At 30.0% G+C, this 17,558-nt stretch overlaps 2 protein-coding genes and 2 non-coding genes across 5 annotated transcripts; 1 reads left to right on the top strand and 3 right to left on the bottom strand.

The window, feature by feature from the left end:
- Positions 1 to 601: 601 nt before the first annotated feature.
- On the bottom strand, positions 602 to 5,982 carry LOC101492899 (protein HIGH CHLOROPHYLL FLUORESCENCE PHENOTYPE 173, chloroplastic). Of its 2 annotated transcripts, XM_004504223.4 has the most exons (16): positions 5,823 to 5,982; positions 5,360 to 5,599; positions 5,094 to 5,255; positions 4,957 to 5,007; positions 4,370 to 4,504; positions 4,153 to 4,176; positions 3,898 to 4,009; positions 3,320 to 3,445; positions 3,162 to 3,211; positions 2,688 to 2,846; positions 2,512 to 2,607; positions 2,307 to 2,422; positions 2,092 to 2,215; positions 1,498 to 1,611; positions 1,286 to 1,366; positions 602 to 1,055 (listed from the first exon to the last, which is right to left on the bottom strand). In XM_004504223.4, the coding sequence occupies exons 1-16, from the start codon at positions 5,880 to 5,882 to the stop codon at positions 909 to 911; spliced, it is 1,797 nt and encodes a 598-aa protein (XP_004504280.1). In that variant the 5' UTR covers positions 5,883 to 5,982; the 3' UTR covers positions 602 to 908. The 2 variants fall into 2 exon arrangements, with proteins under 2 accessions (XP_004504280.1, XP_004504281.1); XM_004504224.4 differs by lacking the exon at positions 5,823 to 5,982 and having other exon boundaries at positions 5,094 to 5,239; positions 5,360 to 5,501.
- A 144-nt stretch (positions 5,983 to 6,126) lies between these two features.
- On the bottom strand, positions 6,127 to 6,198 carry TRNAG-UCC (transfer RNA glycine (anticodon UCC)). The gene has a single exon. It is a non-coding gene; the product is annotated as a tRNA-Gly (tRNA).
- Positions 6,199 to 12,577: 6,379 nt separating this feature from the next.
- On the top strand, positions 12,578 to 12,651 carry TRNAI-AAU (transfer RNA isoleucine (anticodon AAU)). The gene has a single exon. It is a non-coding gene; the product is annotated as a tRNA-Ile (tRNA).
- A 3,079-nt stretch (positions 12,652 to 15,730) lies between these two features.
- Positions 15,731 to 17,552, bottom strand: LOC101510400 (protein GRAVITROPIC IN THE LIGHT 1). Its single transcript, XM_027335575.2, has one exon. The coding sequence runs from the start codon at positions 17,491 to 17,493 to the stop codon at positions 16,072 to 16,074; it is 1,422 nt and encodes a 473-aa protein (XP_027191376.1). The 5' UTR covers positions 17,494 to 17,552; the 3' UTR covers positions 15,731 to 16,071.
- Between the last annotated feature and the right edge of the window lie 6 nt (positions 17,553 to 17,558).

The raw sequence follows: 17,558 nt of genomic DNA, 5'->3' as shown, positions 1-17,558 counted from the left end.
CACACTTAACACGCAACTGTTTTAGGGTAGGTATTTTTGTTTATAGTTGAATTTTTAGTAGTAACAAGGAGCTTGTGATTTGTACCTCGTGAGTCTTACAACCAAACCTCTTTATGGAGTATGGACACAGCTTCTGAGACCCCAATGGGCGGTGGTTTGAAAGAAATAATAGTTGAATGTTTTAAAATAATTTGTAGGTGTGTACTGCCCTATGCAAGGTAGCTTCACCCATCCATGTGCCTCTAGCACTGAATAATCACCAACCTTCCCACATGTCTCTCAACAGTCAATAACCCTTTTTTCTGGTAATATCTAAAACGATCATGATGTATATTATGATGTATATTATGATGTAGAAAGACTAAAATATCTATACAATTGCTCGATTATTTCCAATCATGTATGTGGAATATAATTCATAGAAAGGAGAGTCACGTTTTTGTTGTTAATCCTGTGATATTGTGTTACAAACACAGTAGACTAATCACATCAAATCTTGAAGTAGAAAGATAGAAAACAAAAATCAACATTTTTAGGTTGCCACAAACAACACAATATTAAGGTTGCCGCACCACCAAAAATTTGTAAGCAATAAAGCATGTGAAAATAAATCAGACTTGGATATATATTATGCACATATTAGAGTGTATAAACAAAATTACTTTTGGTTTTTGAACCTGTGGTGTGGTCGTGTAGATTATGAATATGAAAAATTCTTTGCCTTCCTTTCTGCTAAAGCATACAAGGAAAAGAAAGCATGTTTAAGCACTAAGGCGACATCCATGCCTAGGTTTATTAAGTATGACAAATTTGTTTGGTCTATATTTCTTTGGATTCAGAGTGTGTGCAGCTATCAATGTGATATATATATCCACCAATATCCATAGCTAAACTGCAATGCAGAAACATTAAACAGGCAAAGGATTTTGTTGGAGGGCTTCCTTCCCAGTTATGCCTTCTTTTAAATTTTTAAAGTATATGTCATAATCCTTTTCTGGAGGAGGATTTTCTGGATCCACAGTAAACGGCTCGCTAAATGGAACAACGCTTTTGACCTGCAATAGATATAGATCATGTAAAGCTTCCAAACTAGAGTGAGACCGTCCACAATCAAATTACTACATTCATATTTAGTGTGATGTGATTGTGGTATTTAACAAATAGAAGCAACAATGGAATACTTAATCAAAGGCTGATTATATCATTCAGATTATATCTGAAAACATTAAAATACTGAATACGTTATTAAAAAAATGGATTGGAGATTATAAAGGAAAAGGCTGACCTCAAATGTTTTGTCACATGCATCAGGGCTTTCAAGTGCAGCTACGCACATGCGAGCAATTTCTTCCCTTGCTATTTTACCCTATTTTTGCATTAAATTGGCAAAATGAGAAAGAAGCAAAATGGTACTATACTGAAATATATTGTGAGTGGAGAATATTTAGCAATAGCACTTAAACCAAGAAAAGCATCTATCATTTGTTTTCACAATACCGTAATATTATCTCCTTGATCAAAGATAAGATCAGCTCCGGCAGGTTCCTCAGTTAATGCACAAGGCCTCACAATCACATATGGAATGCCACTTTCTCGAATTAAATCCTCACCCTATTGCAACATTAATTGCAGTTAGCAAACGAAGATTTAAGACAGAAATGGAAATTCCATTTTTAAATACCAGCTCAGCAAGTGGGTTAAGTAGTTAAAACAGTTGAGCAGTTAGTTAATTTTACAAGAGATATATAAGAGAATTTGCATAGGTAAATACCATTACAAAGATTTTTTACATTGAAACAATTTACAATTTACATCAACCTTTCAGATTTCTCTAAATCACAAAAATATAAAAGACGCCAGACGTATATCTGGATAGTAAAAAATAGAATTTTCAGAGAGCTAGCTCTATGTCAATGACCAATAGTTTGATTTTCAATTTCAGTTTCAAGTTTCATATCTGAGAAAATATCAACCAACAAAACCAGTTCTGCCAACCAGAGATCAAATTGAGTAACAAGCATCACTCTTTGCAAGACCTGAAAATTTGCTGATATAACTTTGCCAAATAAGGAGTCATCAACAGCTTTCTACCTTTAGTTTAAATGTGAGGATATAATCCAGTTCCTTGTTCAATCGAACTGCAGGAGGCTGTTTGCTGAGATCAAGTCCGGGCCTTTCCGGTCTGGTAACTCCCGCTGAGCTCACGTGTACAAATCTTAATGAAAGAAACACAGCAAAAAAATTAAGCATATAGCCTATAGGGATGAAAGAAGGAGGTTAAAGGCAACCAGAAATTAAGACTACACCTAGGTGTTATTGGATCCTTTATATATGCCCTTATGCTAGACACCGGAAGCTCAAACGGACCTTCCACAAAAGTCTCATTTAATTTACCATCATATTCAAACTTGCTGAACATGAGCTGCAGAGAATTTTGCTTCATCATTAAGAACCAGTGTGAGACAATCCAAGGCCAAAAGACATAAAGAAATACTAACAGCAGAGCCATGCCTGCAATGACGCAACATTGCTTGGATCAAATGGCGGAGCATCAGTCACAGTTCTTGCTCGAAATATAGGCCTCAGGGAAGAAAATGGCAATCGAATCTGTGAAAGGCAAAAAAAAAACACCCTTGAGTTGTCATTAGATTAAATAGACTGTATCTATTGTATTAGATTTCAACTACCGATTGCCATTTGCCTTTCTCTGTGTCAATGCCACCAGTATACCCAAGAGCATCCCAATCAAGGCTTGTGCGAATAATGACTTTATATCTACGCCCATCTCCTTTTAAACGGAACTCCAAACCATCATATGCAGAGAGATCCTCGGGTTCTGAAAAATTCTGAAGACCAATTATGTAAACTCTCTTCTTTTCATTTAACAACTTAGTTTCACAAAGTACTTAGTTAAAGTTAAATGACAATTTATATGCTCATAACATGCAACAATAACTGATAGTTTTAGGCAGGCAACACAAGAAACACGAAAATGATTACAGTCAGACACCTCCAAAATTTTTAGAACAGGTGAATCAATTCACCTGATGTGTGAATGACTTACCGACTTGCACAAATAATGAATCAAGTACATATTCGGAAATGCTATTCTACCATTGCCAGGCCTTATTGAAAAAAGTTGACAAAAAATTGCAGTTTACCTTTGTTCTGATACTTGTAAAGCCACCATTATTTGCCGTTGAAACAACACCTGGAATACACACAAGACTCTATTATTTGAGCAGTAAAATACAAAGTACAGGTTATTCTAGTCCCCCAAAAGTGCAATGGCATACATTTGCAAGAATTTGACACATACCTTTAAAAACTCCAGCTGCTCCACCATTTTCACTACCATTTGGATCTATTTGAAAAGTACTTTCACTAACTCCACCCATTACTACATCATCTAATGCGCCCCAAGAAAGCTGCCTATAACTATCACCTGCCAGAAATATAGAAAAAAAAATCAATAGGATGCACTAACGTAAATAAAATCAGTTGCTCTCTCATTATAAAGAACAAAGCAACAGTAACTCAAAGTCAATCCATGCAACAGAGAGAGATTTCTGCTAACATAGAAGGCCACTCTAATCAGTCCTAAAAATCAATGTTCAACCCAATATCCAATATGTTGTCCTTCAACATTTATTCCTATTATTAGCCTACCGGAATATGCCATCAAATGCCAATAGCAAGATAATGCCGTTCAGTATGCATGGATTGTACATCAGCTCCCTCCTCAGGAAAATAAATAAATCAACTTTTACTATTTTCTTTTTGGTAGTCAAACACATAAATCTAGTTTGGCGGACACTGGTTATTCATATGTAGAAAATTAGATCAATCAATTAAGAAGTGGAATCAATCAAGCATTGCTTCCAACAAGGAACCTACCTTCAAAACCAAATAATAGCTTTCCCCTTCGAAGTCCAAGGTTTTTCTTCACGGCCTTGATCAAATTTCTCATTCCTACGTACTCTACCTTTTCTGGTGAATCACCTTTTATCTGTTTTCAAAAACCAACAACTAAGAGAAAAGCTTCTGGAATTTCTCATGATGAGCTTAGATACAAACTAGACTCCTAAATTTAATAGACAACAAATCTGACTCTGAAGATAGTGTCAACAGAAAGGAAAATCAGTTAGCTACCTCCGGCTCAAAGAACTTAATTCCCTGCACCAAAAACAAATTCAATCAGTTAGAGAGAAATAATTATGAAGCCTTCAACAAACATTCAATAACTAAAACATTAAGAAAACCAAATGGTTGATATAATAAGTCAGCAATAGCCCACTCATTTCTCATGATAGATATGCAATGATAAGAAAAATCAAATTGCTATTCTTAATAAATTGAGTGAACATACTTGGCTGTATTTTGCTCTGTCCGGAGTGTCTCCTTCTTTAGGACCAACAATGACAGAAACAGCATTGATCACTTTCTTCACTCCTTTAAAGTATTCAGGGATCAAAGTACTATCTTTTGTAATGTCACCAACAACCTTAGGTTCAGAAAAAAGGTTAGTTGACCGCAGGGGAAGTAGAAGGAAAGGAAAAGAAAATTTATCAATTTTTTGCAGTATAATACATGTAATCATACACACAATATATGTATAAAACAAGAAAGCTCAGCATTGATGAACATCATTATCTCCCACCAACTAGCCTTGAATCTTTCGTAAATCTTTCATTCAAAAATTAGTAAAGAATTTGTACATGGATGCTAGTCAATTTATTATTTCTTTGGCAAACTAACACATACCCTCAAGAAGTAACATATTTTTCCATTATTGCTGGATCCCTCATATTTAGGTTCAATTATCATTGTCAACAAAATGATTGCTTCAATTTTTGAAAATTTATGAACCAAAAGCAAATTGTTGCTAACTAAGAAAGTACATATTTATTTTATCATTTGTGAAGTATTTCAGCACATTCAATTAAAGTAACTCACCAAGTCAACATCTGAGCCTAACATCCTTCTTGCCTTCTCTTCATTTCTAACCTGATAAATATTGACACAAAAAAATTTAAATACAATAATTTATTATTTATTGAATTCAAATGTAAGTCACAAACAAATTACAATACCAATACTCGGACTGGAATTCCTCTCTTCCGTAATTCGTCAACCACTCTTCGACCAACACCACCAGTAGCTCCAGCGACGAGGACTATATCAGAAGTCCCCATCGAAGTAACTAATTCACTTGCGGAAGGACCGGATAGTTTCCCAACTAGAAAGTCAAAGAACTTCACAATTCAGAAATGATAAATATTCATTAGTTGATCCATTCCAAGGTTTTCTATCATTCATTTAAATTATATTAGTTTAAAACAATTGAATAAAACGTTACCTTAGCAGGAGATGGGGGTCCATTGAAGAAGTATAGTGTTTTTATAAATCTTCCAAAATCCCAATTTTGTTTTCCAGCTTCAGCTGATATGAATGCTCTATATGCTCTTCTAGGAGAGAGTCTCGTTGATTTTCGTTCATAAATTAATGTCTGAGGTTTACCATAAATCTGAAAAAATGGTTTATGCAATGTAGGGTTTGAAATTTTCTGACAGAAATTCTTCTTAGGAAATATAGGGCTCTGCAAGTATAACATTTGATTTATTAGCTATGATGAAGTGGGAAATTTCAATTTCAGCAAACAACAGAGCAATGAACATGCATGGATAAGGATAACAATGCTTCAAGCTCACTATTCAGTTATGTGCATCACATGCTGATTAAACAATAATTTGACATACTTGAAATTATAACAAGCTTGTTATTATTGGTTATAAATTCTAATAATGAGTTGAGAAATATACCTGAAAATTGAGAAGAGAAGTAGAAGGAGAGAATGAAAGAGTTGTGGAGCACAATTCCATTACGGAAGTTAGTAGTTGTAGCCTTGTAGGGAATAAGGTCTCAAGTTACGGTGATATTTGCAGTGCAAGATTCATATGAACCACAAATGCAACAACTGTTCATTTCAGGTGGGGTACCCTTACTTACGGTCAATAACATTTTGATAAAAATGTATAGTGAAAAATAAAAAATAATTTAAGAGTTTATATTAAACTAAATAACAACCATAAACAAGATAATAATGAACTAACTAAAAAATTGTCATGCGTTTGCCGGGAGTCGAACCCGGGTCTATTGCTTGGAAGGCAATTATCCTAACCGTTGGACTACAAACGCCTTGCTATTAGAGATTTAAAACATAAAATTCTATTTCATGTGAGACTCCGCTGCGATATGTCTCTAAAGATAGACCTTAAATCCTATAAAATATTTATAAATATGTAAAAAGGAACTATTTATTCTCTTAATAATCTACTATTTTAATTATTTTACTACAAATATTAGATCAGTCCTGTAAATATAAGTAGAGCTAAATGATATTTTTAAGAGATATTTGATATTTTGAGACATAACTTTTTTTTTTTTAATAGTTAGTGTGTATCAGTTTTTTTTTAAACTCTTTAGAATTAAATTATATATCAAACAATATTTTTTTTGTCAAAAATAAAAAAATTATTTTTAATTAAAAATTTACTCTTTAATTTTATTTACAATATTAACGTTCAACTTCAAATTTTTATGTATCCCTATTAAAAATTAAGATCATGATCGTAATTGGGTCACAATACTCAATAAAATATTTAATGATAGGTTTAGTCTCTCTATTTTTATTAATTTATAGAATTAGTCTCTTCTCAAATTTTTAAATTTAAAAACGACGATTTGATATATTTTAAATGATGTGACATATAATTTTATTATATAGAATCATCTAGATGTATTAATTATAAATACGTCGTTAACTAAATTATAATAATGAAAAATTTATGAAGTTTAAAGATAAATTTTTAGATAATTTTATTGTGATATTTAAATGTTAATTATTTTACATCGTCATATTATATACCATAATATTCTAAATATATCATATCACTATTTCTTAATTAAAAAAATCATAATAAAATACCAAAATTATAAAACTTTAAAATAAATGATTGATTTCAAGAAAGAAATGATAAAAATATAATTAAGTCAAAAAAATACTAATATAACTATAGTCATTGCTTAAAGTAACAGACATAGCCTTTTTGAAAAGAAAAAAAGTTAGTGATTAGTTCGAATAGCTAATAAATTTCGATTAATGATGGATTGTTTAAAAAAATTCGAATTTTAAATAATCTAAATTTAAACTTTAAATTAAATAATTATTACTTCTATTTTATTTAACTTTCGATTAAATTCCAAACTAATAAATCTCATTGTCTAGAGAAAAAAAAAATGAAAACAATCTTTTCATGAAGATTTTATTGGTATATGTTATTGGTCATGACAAAGCTGTTAATTGTATTTGGTAATTGGAATATATTATTGGCTTAGAGTATCACATAGTTGGAATATTTATAATGATGTGATGATTTTGAACTCTATTTTTTTTAAAAAAAAAATAGTATTGGGTAATTCAAACGCTATATATGATGACGTAATCAAAAGCAGACAAGGCGAAGTACTTTCGGTAATTAGATAAATCATGTCGAAGGGAAACACCCGCACCGTGATATAAAATTAACTCAATGTCTTTTCTGTATCCATTCTTCCCTACCTTTTATTTTGACATTCTCCTCCCTTAATTTCCTCTTATCCTTCAACGTCACTTTCCACATCAAAGTCAGCAATATATTGCTTTCCATTTTATGCTTAATTGGATTCACTGTTGCATGAGATCCTCGTGGGCAGATTCTTGCTGGATACACAATATTTGGAAATAGTCATGTACTTGTTTATTTCATCTTATATGATGCCACTAATATTGTATTAATGTTTGTGTAACCAAAAAGAAAGAAGATAATTTACAGTTTTCATAAATTGTTAATCATATACTATGATTAAGTAATTATGTTTGAATCTACTATTCACATTAGTTGAGTTTTCTCCTGCTTTAAAATTTAATGTACTTTTATTTGACTGTCAATTAAGTTGACTATTAGTTGATATATTATCCATTTACTTTCAGAAGTAAATGAGAAGTAACCAAATTAAAACCTTAATTATAACGATCAAAATTTCATTAATATATGATAAATGATTCTTCAATAAATATTTACTGAATAAATATTTACGGGTGTTTGTTAATATCGACTACAAGTAGTCTATAATACGATTAATTCAACCACATATTAACAAATTATATGTAAGAATAAAAGAGTGTTGATTTTGGTGATAATCTCGTTAAACCCCCTACTTGAAAATTATTCTTTTGCTTTTGAAAACATCGAACCAAAATAGAAAAGTCACAACGCTACATAAAGAACACACCAACATCGTACTTAGATTACAAAATAACATATAAAATATGATTAAAAAAGCTAAATATGTGTTAAATACCACTTATTCAAATAAAAATAGAGAATAAAACAATTTGAAGAGGTGATTCTGCAAAGAAAGAAAATGACCCTAAATCATTTTCTAATTGATAAGAAGAAGTGAAAAACTAAATTTATTGTTTTTTGTGATGACGACACTAAGTTTTTCAACGTTGCATAAACTATTTGTTGCAATCTGTATTTAAAAAAAAAAAAAATCAAAATATCGATAAAATATCACATTAGACTAAACTAAACAATTCAACAAAACAAATAAATACATATTCGTTATGATGGAATTTATAAAATCATAATGATTCAATGTAGTTTTAATAATTTTACTGCATAATCAAATATAAATCACACCTATATTATTTTAGGAAAACACACTTTTAAGTTTTCTAGAATATTCAAGTTAAAGAAAAAAAAATGAATATCCCTAAAATATCATTTAAAATAAGTACTATGGATTAAGTTGACCTAATATAGATTTGATAGATTAAATTAGTGGATATTCCGTTGAATATAGTTATCGTTTCCTTTTCATGTCCAGTGTTACATTCGAACTCATTCAATTATTAATTTGTGAATTAACAAGATCTCATGTAGAATTCAACTCCAACAACAAAACACAACCCCATACACCATTGCTCCACATGTCCAAATCACATATTTTCAAACCCAACACATCTTTTTACCCAAATCTCAAAGATAACTTTTCCCATTCTATATTAAAGTGATTCTCAATTTCTCATTATCTCAATTACCTCGTTCTTTTGGCAATTGTTTCAGTTCACATGTCACGAATTAGCGCTTCCCTACTCGTATTCTTGGTTGTGTTTGCTTCACTCTGTTCATGTTTAGAAGGAAGAAATCTTGTTGTGGGAGCAGAGAAGCAGTGGAAAAAGACGAACATGAAACCATTTTTCAGTGCACTTCCAAAGGGTACTACGCCATCTTCTTCCCCAAGTAAAAAAGGTCATGCTGTGGTTGTTGATGAGAAGCTCATAGAACGTCATCTCATAAGCATGGATCGAGTTCTTATTGTATCTGTTCCCAGCCCTGGCATTGGACATTAATTTTTTTTTTTCTTTCTTTATTGGGATTAGATTGAATTTTCTTTGTGATTACCTCGTAATAATTTCTATTTAGTTCTTAGATTCTTTGTATTGTATACCATGATTGACCATAGGAGATATTTAAAATCAGGTAAAATTAAGTAGAATATGTATATATGCATTGCATGTTTTCCTCTGTTTTGTGACTATCTCAATGAGAAAAGGATAATATATAAATTTTGAACTTGGTTTTATTTTTGTCTTAACCTTACGATTCTCAAAGAAAAGAGACTTTGATAATATGAAATTCAAAAGAGGTAAGTAAAGACCAGTTAGTGATTTTTTTACACTTTGCATTTGATTGCATGTTTAAGAGATCGGTTTGGATCTCCACAAACTTGCTTTTACATGGTGTTTGCAAGACATCTCAATTTTTTTTATTTCAAGAGACAAACATGTTTGCTAGTATTGTCAAACAACAAATGTGTAAATATGATATCGTCTCATGAAAAATAGAATGTTGAGACATGTTAGCTGTCAAATTGTTTGGTGACAAAATTTAGAAAATCATAATAGTAGAAAGAATGGAAAAGATAAGTGTTAGGATCAAACAAAGTTGTGGACACAAGTTTTATCAAAGAAGAGACAAAACTATACACATTTTTTTTCAAAGAAAAGATGAAGCTGTCATCAATGAGTTTGTCAAGCTGGATAAAAAACAAAGATGGTCCTCTTGTGGTCATATTTCTTGATTTTCGTCAAGTTTTGAACATTGCTTATTTTCAAGTACTGCACTTTAGACAAGATGTAACTAATTTAACTAATATATGTGTCATGTATGCAAATGTAATTGTCACACACGTGTCACATTAGCATATGGGTGAGATGCTTGATCAAACTCATAACATTTCACTCTATTTATTTATAGATCTAGATTGAGTACACCTTTTAATTTATTATGTCAATTTTCTGTAAGTTTCTACACTCCTACAAATTTCCGCGTTTTAATTTTTCTTACAATTTACATTTGTCTCCAAATGCTCAATAAATTTAAGATTTTTTCTATCTTAAATCGAGATTCACCTTTTTTTTTTCTTCATAAAAACAAAAAATTAATACTACTAATATGTAGTGTAATTTTGCCATGATTTTATGTAAAGTTGAATTTTTTTTCAAAATAAAACTCGTATTCAGTTGATTTTTCAATGACACAGTCTCAGGACATTTTATCAAGTTAGACGGTCAAAGTTTAAGAACAAGTATTTTTCTTTCCTCTGCTTTGTTACCACATTGTAGACTTTGGACATTAGTGGGCAAAAAAATAATAAAATGTCACCTCAGTGAGCAAAAAGCTAAAATTGAGCCCCCAAAAGAAGGGTGTTAGGTGACAAGCTGAAATGGCAAAACAAAGACCACGGACGGTGATCCCTTTATGAAATCTAAAGAAACAACGTTGGTCACCTTTGTTTTTATATTTGGTACATTGTCGGTGGCCTTTGTTAATGGTTAGTGATAAGCTACATCTTGATTCTTAGCCAAATGCAACCTTAGTGGGAGACCAGTGCTTGTATGCATGGACCGTATACAACTTTTTTTTTCTTCCATTGGCAAAGCATTCTGAGCTATGTGCTGAGATTAGTTAAGCCTTTTCTTCATTTGCGATTACTCATTATAATAGAACCCGAACTTACATGTACCTACCCTGACTCAACCCACTTTAATAAATGCGGGTATAAATTTGTAGGGTTGTTCATCAACATATTTAACTTATATATAATTATTGGTTTTATACCGATCTGTATTATAATGGATTATGGAATTTGATTGTACAAATCAGTTAGAAAACTGATCATATTCATAATCACTTTTGAAACTGGATTTGAATTTTATAAACGGTTTTAAGTTTTTAAAATCGATTTTAGACATAAAATCTAGTTTTTTTTGTCAAAACATCAAAAAATTAATTAATCTTTTTTCAAAATAACTTTTAAATTAGTTTCATGATTTTTTGAACTCATTTTAAACATAAAAATCGTCAATTTAATCTTTAAATTGGGCCCAAACCTCTTTATGTCATTGTGTTTGTGGCCCACTTTTTTTCCACCCAATAATGCTTTTGAGTTTATTTGTTATAAAAAATAAAGTTTGGGAAAATGTTATTTGTATTTTTAAAACATATTTTTTTATTAAATTTTTTTCAAAAAGAAATTAACAGAAGCCAAGTCTATGTAATGATTTTAAATCAGGAGGACCACTATGAATACAAACAAATTGTTTTAAATTTTAGGAGTATTTCACCTTTTTACTTTCACAACTATTCAATAGAATTTTTTGGAAGGAAAATATATGTAGTGGTTTATATTCTTCGTAAAGGTGATTAAATTTATTGCTATTCTCTGAAATTTTGATGAAATTCCAATATTACAAATTTAATTATTAATTAATCTGTTTAATTTCGTTTTATATAGAAAAAATTGAAACATCAAAATCACTTTGTTCGATGTTTTTCTATACAGGTTTACAAAATCCAAAGCTCAAAATCTAATTGGGATGAGTAATTTCAATGTGGAAATACATCCATACATTTTGTTCGTTAATAAAAAATATTAGATTTTTAGTCCCGAATATACACGACCGAACAAAAATATATTGTTTTTTCTCTCCAAATATGTACTTTTGGACTGATCGGCAAGCAAGCTAGGCCGTGGCAAATTTGGCCTTAATACTTACATTTGTTGGACTTCCTCTTAAGTCTAGCTGGACTGACCTCTTTGTTGGCTTAGGCAAATGTTTGGTTTGCTTTTTTTTTTTTTTTCTTTCTTAATTATACTTTTGTTCTCTATTTTGCATCATTCGCCAAATTAGCTTTTTATTTTTAAATCTACAATTTTTATCTTTTATTTGATAAAATGAGAGAGAGAGGCTTTGTGGCTAAATTGTCTTACTAAAAACATGAGAGGGGACTCAATAAATTAAGAGACTAGATTAGTTGATCATCAAACTTGAGAATTACACGTTTGTCCAAAAAATCTAAACTTAATTATTAGACTCACGGTAAGTTTATATTTATTTCTCTTCTCTTAGTTTCATGCAATGTTGAATAAATTAAATTATTATTTTTATTTTTTATAAATAATTGGCCCATTAGCTCAGTTGGTTAGAGCGTGGTGCTAATAACGCCAAGGTCGCAGGTTCGAGACCTGCATGGGCCAATAATTTTTATTTATTTTTTTTATCAAACCTACCGTAGTTGAATTTTTCTTAAACGTACGCAAATCTATACATTGATGACCTCTTTAGTACTTATTATTAGCTTGGATTTCCTCCCAAGGAGTGCAAATCAAGCTACGAATAAAACTAAAATATCCAAATTTGTGATAGATCATTACCCCACATTCCTCGACAACTCTATAACCTACATATTTTCTTTAGTATATAGTACGAGGCTCAATAAATTAACTTCAAATTGTCAAAAAAAGTTATTATTTTATGCTTAGACAATACTAGTTATATCTTGTCCTGACATGTACGTAGCATATTAATCCTGTGAACTATATAGTCAAATTAAACCTCCAATTATTAGTTCTTCCTAACACCGAATTATCGCAGAAAAATGGCAATTCAAACATGGGTTAGGAAATTAAGCCTCTTACTTTGTCAACAAATTGAACAACTACATAATGGGTTTGGTATAAATAAGCTAATAAGCAGCATATTGCAGAGGTATTCGTTATCCAATTTAAGCAATTGTAGTGCCAAATCGAACGATTAAATAATAATGCTCTAATAGCATGGTTATTTGACAAAAAATAAAAAATAGCATGGTTATTTGACAAAAAATAAAAAAGAAGTCTCTCACATACAATTAAAAAAGTCTCGCACATACAATTAAAATAAAAAGAAAAGAATTAAATTTTAATCAATCAAATATTTTTCTTGATAAAAATATACATCATAGAAAAATAGTCTAACTTTCAAAACTATCTTGTCAATGCGTGTTAATCTTTATATATAACTATTAAACGATCAACAATTATATGAACAATATGACCTTCAAAACTACTCTATCCATGTGTCTTAATCTTTATATATCATATGCAATTGCGATAAATATCCAAAGCATTCTGTTTTGAAACCTTAAAATTATCCCTTAATCGCCACTAGTCTCCATATCTCTCTAGCATTCAACGATCAAATGAAAAAACGGATCTATTTATTACTCTCTTGTTTAATTTATACTCTCTTGGTCCTCTATCATTTTTGTCATTTTTGATGATTTGACACTCTCATTAATTATATGACATTTAAATAACATTTGTGAGTGGGATAAAATATTTTTATATCAATATTTTTGTTATTAATTTTATTTGTATACTAAAATATTACAAATTATTTTATTTTATTTATAAATAAAAAATGAAAATATTTAAAATTAAAATATTTAATATTTATTTTATCCAAAACTAATTTAAAATTTTAAAATATTTAGATAAAATACTTAACATTTATTTATTTGTAATATATAATATATAAATAAAATAATAATAATAATAATAATAATAATAATAATAATAATAATAATAATAATAATAAAATTAATTACAACAATAATGACATATAAATTATTTGATCAAAATCACAAATTTCACCAATTACATCGTTAATAGGAGTGCCACGTAATAAAAAATGGTGAAGATAAAAAAAATCAAAATAGTTAGTTAATAGGGACCAAAAATTTAGTTTTAAAAATATCAGAATTAAAAGTTCATTTTTGACAAAAATAGAAGACACAATTTACATTTAAACAAAAAAAATACAAAAACGAATGTGATATTTTTAAATTTTATTTGCACCACCATTAAATTTTTTTATCTTTATAAAATTTTTAAATTTTATTTTTAGTTATTGTAAAAAAATCACACATTTTAGTCCATACAAAATTATTATACGATCAATTTTAGTATACGTTAGAGCATCAACATACATTTTTTAATGATTGTTTTGCACATATATTACAATATTATAAAAAGTTTCTCCACAAAAAATGAGCTAAAAAATTGATTTATAGGTCCATAGTTTAAGAACTTTTATCTTGAATATATGACATTTAAAAAATTATTTTTAATTCATCCCAAGTTAAAAATATTTATATTTATACAGATAAACTTTTAATAATGTTCTAATCATGCTTATAAAAAATTATTCAAAAATTTAAAAGTTGAAATATATTATATTTTAATAAGAACTAAAACAACTCGTAGAAACTAAAACAAATTATGAATAATTTTATAAAAATTAAAACATAATTTTTTTTTAATTGACTAAAAATAAAATTTTAAAACTTTTTAAAGACTTATAATTTATTTAATTTTATATATAATATATTGTATCATTAAGAGAGATAGCGAAAAAATTAAGCTATGGAAGGATTATTGGAGAGTTGGAGATGTTGAAATATAATCGTTAGGTGATAAACTATAGAGCAGTAGATGTGGGTCCAAAATGCCCAAAGCCGTGTCCTTGATCCTAGACTCACCTCACCGCGCATTCTTATTGTCATTCATTTCGATAACCACTCAATTGGATTTATTGTTTCTCCCCATTCTCATTGCATCCCTGGCCCCATCATCATGCACCCATGGCAGCCTTACCTTCTAACGTTTCCAATTCAAAACATATCTATCATTACATTGCCTCCACAATAAACACTCTTCTCTACTCTCTACAAGCCATCCCATGTAAGATAAGTACCACTAAGACTAATAGGATCATCATGTTTCACCTTTTAAATTAAACGTGGAATTATTATTTTGAGTGAGATTTTCAATTAAATGAGTAAATTATAGGGACTTTCATTTTAAATTTTAGTGAGGTATTAGGATACATTCTATTTTATTCACTTTAGATAAGTTTGATTCATTTTTAAATATTAACAAAATTAAGAGAAAAACAAGAAGTTCTTTAATGTTTACAATATTATTCTCTCATGAAAATTTACATGGATACTCATTTTAAAAGTTTAACAGCATGGGTGTAGATGATTTACAAAATTATCCTTCTAAATCTAAGGGACACTATTATTATTGTACTGTGCAGTAGGTGTAGATGATTTAATTTATTTGATAACAACATGAGAAACTTTTTTTTTTGACTCAATGAGAAACTTCATTATTAAGTCATGAAGGATCCCCCTTAAAATAAATTGAGATGTGGATTATTCTTTGAACATGCAACATTAAATTTATAGTTGGTAAATATATGTATCTAGATATTTACACATACACACCCCAATAAAACTGAATTATCTGATTACAGTATAGTACCATCATACATACAAGATAACATACAAGTACTATTGATTGATGAGAATTGAAAAATGTATAGCCCTTAGCACCTAAATCATCCCTATTTTGAGATCAAATGTACAATACAACTTAAAAAATGCCTAATTATACATGAATACTTTAGCTAGCTAGCATCCATTATTTTTTTCTTAACTAAACAATGGACTGCTTATTACATTTAATCAATATCTTAAAACTATAAAACTAATGCCTAATTATAATAACAGTACATTATTATGAGTATTATATACTCATAATATATGGTACAATATAATACTAATTTAATTTCTATCTTGAACTTGAAGGAGAATCCATCAAAGACATGTAAACTTGACTCTGTATCACTGTTTTACCAATTTTAAAACCCGGCACCACCGTGAAAACCACCCGAAGCTCGCCGGAATTCGAATCGGTGGAATCACCTGAAGTTGAAACTGGTTCTTCTGTAACACTTTCCATGTAAACCTCAGAGAATCTAGTGTTCTTCTTCACCTGAAAAATGTTGAATTCTTCTTGAAATGACAATGCCAAATAATGCAGGGTCCAAACGCGCTTTGCCATCTCAGCAAAAGCTAAGAAAAAAGCAGAATCTGGGTACCCTCCAGAATTCACTACTTTCCTCTGGTTCAAGTTTCCAAATAAAGAACATTCCATTTTTGCATGAACCAATTGCATGTATTTGGATTTTAAGAATCTTGCAAAAGAAGATTTTGGGTTGGTTTCTAAGTACTGTTTCATGTTCAAAGATTTGAGCTTTTTGAATTTGTCAAAGTAGAGACTTTGATGGCTATGGTGTTGAATATTTTGATTTTTTTGAAAAGGGTCATCTTGAACAATGAAATTTGGGTAGTTGAAGCCTTCAAACATTGTTATGCTTACAAATGATTCAAAAGCAAAGCAAAAGTGATTTGGTTTTGTGAAGTTTGCATTTGGGTGGATGAATTTGACAGATGCTTCAAGATCCCAATGAGCTGATTCCATTTCTCCAATCATAAGCTTCACAAAACTCCTTATTGATTTTAAAGTGTGTTGAAGAAAATAAACAAAGTGGTTTGGATTCAACATTGAAAGTTCAAGGTTAACAAAGAGTGACAAAGATTCACTATTGTTGAGTTTCTTTTCAAGTGATTTATTGAATGCAATGCATTCAGCAAGTTGTTTTCTAAGAGATGAGATTTTAGAGTCCTTTGCATCAACCTCACCTTGAATCTTTTTGATGGTGATTTCGTATGTTTTCATTATGCTTTGTTGTTCTTGAATCTCTGATAGCATTATTGTAACTTGAGGTGAAAGATCAAGCTCTTTCTTCAAGAACCTTCTTTTCAATTCTGAGATGGATCTTAGTTCATCAACCACTGCTTGATCAGCTTGTTGAATTGAATCATTGTTGTAAGGATGTTGAGCCATTTGAAGTTCTGCATATGATGCTTTTATGGTTGTAACTCCTGCAAATAGTCTTGCAATTAGAGCTTCCATAACCGCTTTGTTTCGATTTCGCACCTTGCTGTTGTTGTTGTTGTTGTTGCCTTTGGTTTTGGTCTGATGATCTGTGGAAAGATCTTCTTTCACTTTGAGATTTGAGTTTAGCATGCAAATGCCATTGTTTGAAGCAATTTTTGTTGCACTTTTGAGACTAATTACCTTCTGGAATGTCTTGGCAAATTTTTGTCTCCTGTTGTTCATTGCTGATTTTGGTTTCACAGTTTCCATCTCAAGTGAAAAAAGTTTCTGTTTGAAGCATAAGAGTTTAATTGAGAAAATGATAAAATTTGAAG

The sequence above is a fragment of the Cicer arietinum genome, chromosome 6, assembly GCF_000331145.2.
Source record: "Cicer arietinum cultivar CDC Frontier isolate Library 1 chromosome 6, Cicar.CDCFrontier_v2.0, whole genome shotgun sequence".
Classification (NCBI taxonomy): domain Eukaryota; kingdom Viridiplantae; phylum Streptophyta; class Magnoliopsida; order Fabales; family Fabaceae; genus Cicer; species Cicer arietinum.
Note: the sequence above shows the minus strand (reverse complement) of the source record. Positions and strands in the feature narration are given on the sequence as shown.

Bases quoted from the DNA above. Each gene is read 5' to 3' on its own strand.
- LOC101492899 (XM_004504223.4), bottom strand. From the start codon at position 5,882: ATGGAATTGTGCTCCACAACTCTTTCATTCTCTCCTTCTACTTCTCTT. The intron at 4,505-4,956 runs GTGAGTTACTTT...TCTGAACCTAAG, and splicing joins TAGGCTCAGATGTTGACTTG to GTTGTTGGTGACATTACAAA. The intron at 1,367-1,497 runs GTATTGTGAAAA...ATGCAAAAATAG, and splicing joins ATCAAGGAGATAATATTACG to GGTAAAATAGCAAGGGAAGA.
- LOC101510400 (XM_027335575.2), bottom strand. From the start codon at position 17,493: ATGGAAACTGTGAAACCAAAATCAGCAATGAACAACAGGAGACAAAAA.